This window comes from Galeopterus variegatus, unplaced genomic scaffold (assembly GCF_000696425.1).
Source record: "Galeopterus variegatus unplaced genomic scaffold, G_variegatus-3.0.2 Scaffold2342, whole genome shotgun sequence".
In the NCBI taxonomy this organism is placed as follows: domain Eukaryota; kingdom Metazoa; phylum Chordata; class Mammalia; order Dermoptera; family Cynocephalidae; genus Galeopterus; species Galeopterus variegatus.
This window is the reverse complement of record NW_007728453.1, coordinates 95,768-103,163: the sequence shown is the minus strand read 5'-3', so window position 1 is coordinate 103,163 and position 7,396 is coordinate 95,768. Positions and strand designations below refer to the sequence as shown.

Here is a 7,396-nt window from a genome sequence, read left to right as displayed (position 1 = left end):
TTTTTTTTGGTTGTTGTTGTTAACTGTAATTCTTAGGACCCTGTTATAATCTTTTCCAAGTTCTTAGAATATGTATCGAAAAGTATACGAAGAGTTGGATCAGGAAGGTTTTTTGAAAAAGTTCTGGAGGCATAACAAATAGAAATGTCCATATCTCCTAAATATACAGCTCGTTGAGTTTTTGCAAGTGGAACAAACCCATGAACCAACATTTAGGAAGAGAACATTTTGCAGAATTCCAGTAACCCTCCTTTTGCTCCCCTCCTCACCTACCCCGAAGGCTATTTATTTATTTTTCCAAAGGTTATTTGTTATTTATAAGATTTCCTGAGACTTTCATTCGAGGGTTACTGTAGTGAACAAATCAGATAATAAGTAAGTTTAGTTTCAATACCTTTGTAAGCAAACAGTTTTATCGGTATCATAATAGCAGTTGCCTTTTTTGTCATCTGTTTGATTATAGAGTTGATAATATCGAACACCTAATGGTATTTTTAAAGTGCTGTTTTAAATCTCTCTGCAATCATAAATATATTCTTAAATTGGAGGTTGTGGTTGTGAGCTTATTATATATTGATGTAACGTTTATTTGCCCTTCAGATAACCTAAGATGAAACTGAGCATTTATGAAGAATATAATACAAAATATGTAGGAAACAAAATCTAAAACACAGAAGTATGTTTTTATTCTTTACAAGTGTAGACTTTCCATGGTTACAGTTTAAAAAGCAAGTGGCACGGTTCCTGGATCACACTGTGTTCACAGTACCTGTGGATTGTTTTCAATACATGACTTGAAAGTCATAACAAAGCCTCAGGACACTTAACTGGAGAAATACAGTTAAAAGTGATGTCAGTGTTTAATTGTTATATTCAGAAAATTCTTTTCTAATCAACAGTGTGATTCTTTTCTTCTGAAACTTTAGGGTAGTTGGTTTTTTGTTTGTTTGTTTTGCCAGATGCTACAAAAACCATCATGGGAACATTCAATTGTCATTTAGATTTCACGGGGAGTATCTTGATCCAGAGACTCAGAGATTGAAAACCTGTGTCAAGGAATGAATGCCTCTGGACATACTCAGCATCAGTTTATTTATTCAGGCAAACTCTCAGTAGCCCTTCCTTGGCTGCTTGACCTGTTGAAGCAGTTGACTTTGTAAACATACACGTGATCTAGGGACAAGAGACAGAAGACTTCCATATTGCTGGTCATTTCCATTTCTCCAAGCACATACAGAGAAACTCTCTCTGTGTTCATTCCTATACAATGCTTGTTCCTGTAAGGGCTAGATATGGAGCAGAAGGAATGATAAAGACAAATGTTGAGGAAGTAAAGTATCTCAAAGAGGAAAATGTAATCATCTTTAGTATCATCTGCTATGTACTCGATCACTTTCTTAGACATTTTCCTTTCACTTCTAGAATTATTTTGGTTTAAGGTTATGTGCAAGAGTTTCTCCCCTAATCTGTTTTCTTTTTATGTTATTTGTGCTTAAAGTATGTCAAAACCATCCAGGAGTGCTAATGTTTTGATAGTATTAGTTACTGAATGATCAAGGCTAACAGTTACACTTGAAATTACACTGCAGATATTGCTTCAAGAACTGGATCCTGGTGATGGTATTGTCATGGCATTTGACAATGTCCTGCAGAAACTGCTGGAGGACTATGGTAGTGATGACACGAGGAATGTGAAAGAAACCACTGAATACTTGAAAACATCATGGATCAATCTAAAACAAAGGTAACTCAAAGGCCCTGGCAGGTAAATGTATATTGTCAAGCTGAGAATTTGATTGCTTTGTCTTTCTTTTGGAAACATACCAAATATGTGACTAGTAGAAGGACATTTTATTATTATCTTTTCTATTTTCTGTGATGTGCTGAGTTAGTATTACCATACTTACTTATTGTGGAATGTGTATTTATACAATATCTACTTGAATTTCTACAATAGAATTTTTTTTTGAATAAGCCTTAATCTTGCCAGTGATCATTTTATGTGTTCTGATTTTTTTATGCCTCTGGGTATTACCTAGAATACATTTTGTAGTGCACTGATAGTAAGGAACACATGTATTTACAGGTCCATTAGGGTAATATTATCCCCGATGGTAATTATAAGAGTGTGATATTTGGCTGGGGCATCCTCAGTTGAGGACCAGACACACAAGGGTCCAATATTAGACCCCTGAAATAATCTATGTGTATTTAGGGTTTTAACTAATTTTATCATCTTTTCTTTCCATTACTCTGTCTAGTCAGTATACTTTGAACAGCCTCAAATAGCATATGTATTTATAAGAGATTTTTTTTCTGTCACTTGAACACCTAGCATTTGAGAAACTATAAACAGTGGTTAGCATGTCTTTAAGATTGCATATTTATATTCATCGTTAGTAAAAAAAGTGTTTACTTCATGCATAGTACTAAGAATGCCTGTGCCTAAATGAAATTATGGTTTCATACACATCTTTATCTATTCAAATGCAACTACCTGAAAATGAATTTGATAACAAAACACATTTATTTTGCAGTAAATGAAATGGATAATATCAGGTCACTTTAAGATATATATTCCTGGTAATAAAGTATGGCCAAGCATTTAATAACAGTTCGACATGGAGGAGTTCTGTACATTTCCAGAATGTTATTTTTAATTAAAATCTGTAAAGCAGCTCTGAAAACTCAAAGATAAGAATTATGAGAGCAGTATGTGAACTCTAATGCTTTGTTAGATATGACCTAGACTACTGGAGAAAGTAAGGCTGGGTTAACAAATACAACACTTCACTAAGTGGTTAAAGCAGAGTGATTATAATGTTGACCTTTCTAGCATTTTAGTACAGCTTTTCTCTTTTATTGTAACAGATTATTTGGATATGGTAAGGATCCCATAACTAAGGCAGGGAAGAAGGGATAAGTAAGAGAGATAGTCCTTAAACATACTTTATCTGTGTTTTTCCGAAAGTTCCACTCTTAAGAGTTATGACTTTGTTTTTGTTGTAAACAATACAGCAAAAATTGACCACTTAGGAATGTGTGGTTTGCTTAATTTAGCACCTCCAATTCTTTTTTTGCTTCTACTTTGTAAATATTTTAAGACAGTCTACAGCAGTAGTTAGATTAGACCGAAGACGCAATTAAAAATGAATTATATTCCAAGGTGATCTTTCATTTATCATAACTAAGACAACCACAGTGTTCCAATTTTATGGCAGTTACATGTAGTTGTCCTTATTCTGTTTTCTTTCTGCATCTTTGGGGGACATAGTAATTATATTAGTATTCAGACATGACTTAAAAATATTGCTGTCTATAAAGCAGGGAAAATACAACAAAATGGGTGGATCACAGGATCCCTTCATGAATGACAGCTAGGGTTTCTGTTTATTGAGAGAGTTATCTCTTTTAAATACAATGTTGTTTACAATTTTTAACTGTTCTAAGTTGACATCTTTCTAAAATATATAAATCTTTCCTTGCCTTAAACAAAGTATGGGAACCTATATTAACTTTTTATGGGTGGATCACAGGATCCCTTCATGAATGACAGCTAGGGTTTCTGTTTATTGAGAGAGTTTTCTCTTTTAAATACAATGTTGTTTACAATTTTTTAACTATTCTAAGTGGACATCTTTCTAAAATATATAAATCTTTCCTTGCCTTAAACAAAGTATGGGAACCTATATTAACTTTTAAAAAAAAATTCTTGATATATCGTTGTAAAGATAGAATTAAGGAACTTTAAGAGATGTGTTTCTCAACCTTTTATTCATTATTGTTTCCCTAAGGAGCCTTTTGAGGCTCTTCCCTCCCTCTGCCCCATGAAATTTTAATACCATGGAGTATTATGTATCTGTTTCTCTACTGTGTGTTTGTCCTTTATACATAAAAACAGTAAATTTTTTCCATCGCTGCCCCTGCGAAGAACCACTTATCATCTTCCTTGAGAATCTAATGTTCTCAGGCTCAGAGAAGTTAAATTCCATGTTCAAAGTCACATACACAGCCAAGGTGATGTTTTTCTATACTAAATGATGATAATGCTGTCTGTGCTCTGAGTTCTGAAGAATTGATAGTAAATTTACTCATGCTGCTGTGCTTTGTGAGATTTTGTGCTTTATCATTAGCATATACATTTAGTTGAGTGTCTTTTCATTGTCAGCCCCTGTGCTAAGCCCTTCACCTGAATTATTTTTATTTCATCTTCACAACAAGCAAAGGAGACAGTCTGCATTTTCATCAGCATTTTGTTGACAAATAAACTGGGGTACAGAGAAGTTAAGGATTTACTCAGGATCACACAGCTCATACGGGCGGAGCTGGGACTGGAATTCAAGCCCTTTAACTGCCCCTTCTTCAGGCTCTTACCTTCTTTAGAAAGAGTTTCATTTGTCTTCTTTGTTATCAGAATGTCAGCTATTGCTGGTGACTGCTTTGTGTACCTGCCTGTCAGATCTATTGTGATTCTGCTTACTGGTACTTACCTGTGTTGAGTTTAGAAACCAGATCAGATTAAAGATAAGGGGCCTCTTCTATGAATAGAATAATGTGATGCTGTCCAGGACGTGGCCACTGTGCCCACTCTGATGGCTGCTAAGAAGCCTTTTACCACAGCTCTCCTCTTCTCTCCCAGCCAAATTCTCTCTATACATTATTGTCAGCCAAATTTTGGAGAGGTGAAGGGTTATTATACTTGTACATGGGATTCTGTTAGTATGGCATAATGTGTGAAGTTTAATATCAACTTTCTAAGGAGGTGTTTTGTAGGAATTGTAATTGGCTCAAGTAATTTGGCCATTCACAGTTAGCAGTTCACAATTTCTTATCTACAATGCCAAAATCCAAAAAGCTCTGATAACAGAAAGCTTTGAATTGGCATGAAGCTATTTATTATAGTCTTTATTCATCTTGCTTAGCATGAGTAGCCTTGCTTCTAGCTGCAGAAATATTAATGTGTTTGCTTCCCCAGACCCTGCTCAGGGGTAATATGTAACATAGATACATTCATAATATTAGTTTTCTGATGTACCCAAAATTTGGAATTCTGAAACACAACTGACTCCTGTTGGTTTGGATTCTGTGGACAGCAGGCCTGTCTCTAAGGTTTCTAACTAATCTACACATCTTGACCACTCCTGTTTTCACTTGTGACTTTTTTTTTTTCCTTTTTGTCTTTTTTCGTGTCCGGCAACGGATCGCAACCCTCAGTGTCGCGCCCGTACCGGGCCAGGACCGGCAACGGGATCGCAACCCTCAGTGTTGCACCCACACCTCGCTCAGCCAGTGAGCGGGAACCGGTCTGTATGTGGGATCTGAACCCTCAGCGGGAGCGCCATTGCGCTCCCAAGCGGCACACTGTAGCAGTGCGCCACCGGGCCGGCCCCACTTGTGACTTTTTTTCCTTTACATTTCTTAATGCCAGTTAACTTATTTTTTTATGCAAATAGTTGAAATGTGGTTGCAGTAACTATTGGAGTATGGAAGCCTGATTTGGGTCTGAAATGTTAGTTTAGCTCTATATTTAGGCATTCCAGGGCTAAAATAACATTTTATATGTATGTATATGTGTGTATATAAATGTATATGTATATGCACACATACATGTACACATGTACATATGCACATGTGTATATACACACACGTAGTTGTCTATGCTGCAGTATTGTGAAGAAAATGAGACAATATAACTCTATGCTATAAAAAATTTCTTTCTTACAAATCACTAATCACTATGTATTTTTCTCCTTGTCCCCATGAAGTATTTTGCCTTGCCTGTTTTAAAGTGTTTCTAAGTTTGTATGGGTAGAACAGAAAGCACACTGGTATGGTATCTGGCAGTCCTTGGTTAAAATCCCACCATATGCATTTTTAGACACAATTATTTCTTTTGGGAGCTGCAAATACAGATTTATCTGTGAGGCAACTTTATTTTTTTTTCTCATTAGTGTTCATTAACTAATTAATAATGGCCAGCTGGACATGTGGACTGTACATAGTTTACAGGGGTTATATAAATACTGTGTATACTAAAGACTGAATTTGTGAAGCCCTTGACCATTTTGAAAACAGCTAATTTCCAAAAATTTGACTTTTGATTGCTTTCCCAATTTATTTTGTTGTATGTTTTGAAACTTCTGTTATTTCTGTTACTACTTTTTCAGTAGTGATTCTTTATTGTCTGTATAGATTGATAAAAATTAAGCATTCTTCTTCTGCATTTATCCATTCTACAATTTGGTCAATATCTTTTAACAATGATCAATGGACGATACTCACACTGGGATTGTATCTTACAGCCTGACGTTAGCCAGGGGAACCTTTGAGCTCTTAAAGTGAGTGCTGTAGCAGCTGTCATTCCCAAATCAATGGGCTTTGGTGAAAAGTACAGGTAGTCTTATCTTTTTAGCCTGTTCAACAGTATGAGGTTGAGAGATTTGGGTCAGTCAAGTTGACTTACACTTTTGGAAGTTTGCTTCTTTCCCTGAAAGTCACCTTTATGTTTCAACCTGTTACTTTTATTTTTGTTAGCAAGCATGTCGTTTTTAGTTTTCCCTTCCAAGCTGGGAATAAAACTGGCCAAGAAGAAAAGTGTAAAAATTACACTCTTCTGTTACGTTGTTTTAATATTTCAGGTACCATTTTATTACCTTTAAAAAAAATGTTACCAAAAATGTCTTTGTGATATATACCTAAGAATGCTAATGTTTTCATTTTGTAAATATCAAGCTCCCGCATGCAGATATTTTCTTAGTACATTTAGCTCCGTGTCAAATAAACTAGAGGGCCAGTGCCCACAGTCTTTTATTTATTTATATCTTTTTGCTTTCATTTGTTCTTTTTTCCATTAATTAATCAATGTATTAATTATACAAGAATTTGTTTAGCTTCTTATTTCCTAAGCTTTGTGATCAGCCCCGGAGATTCAGCCATAAATATACCCTATGGGAAAACCATGTAGTAGATAAGAAAATAATACATATACATATACAGCTTAGTATATGAACATAACCTAAGCTTTGTGATCAGCCCCGGAGATTCAGCCATAAATATACCCTATGGGAAAACCATGTGGTAGATAAGAAAATAATACATATACATATACAGCTTAGTATATGAACATAGTGGATAAATGGCCTGTGCATTATAGGAGACTGTTTAGGAGGGGAAAGAAATTAAATAGGTGCAATGTAAAAGAGGGACTTATTTAGCTTGGGTAAATTTAGAAAGCATTGCTTAGAAGATGGCATTTGAGCTGATTCTGAGGGTTAAGAAAGAACCATCTGAGGGCTGGCCCGGTGGCGCACTGCTACAGTGCGCCGCTTGGGAAGCGCGACGACGCTCCCGCCGAGGGTTCGGATCCCACATACAGACCGGCCGCTCACTGGCTGAG

General features: G+C 35.8%; 1 protein-coding gene across 1 annotated transcript in view; it reads left to right on the top strand.

The window, feature by feature from the left end:
* UTRN (utrophin) overlaps window positions 1–7,396 on the top strand; it is a 288,470-nt gene that overhangs the window by 192,539 nt on the left and 88,535 nt on the right. Inside the window, exon 49 of the mRNA XM_008581386.1 lies at window positions 1,590–1,744. Coding sequence (XP_008579608.1) covers window positions 1,590–1,744 — 155 coding nt within the window. The remainder of the gene's footprint in view (window positions 1–1,589; window positions 1,745–7,396) is intronic.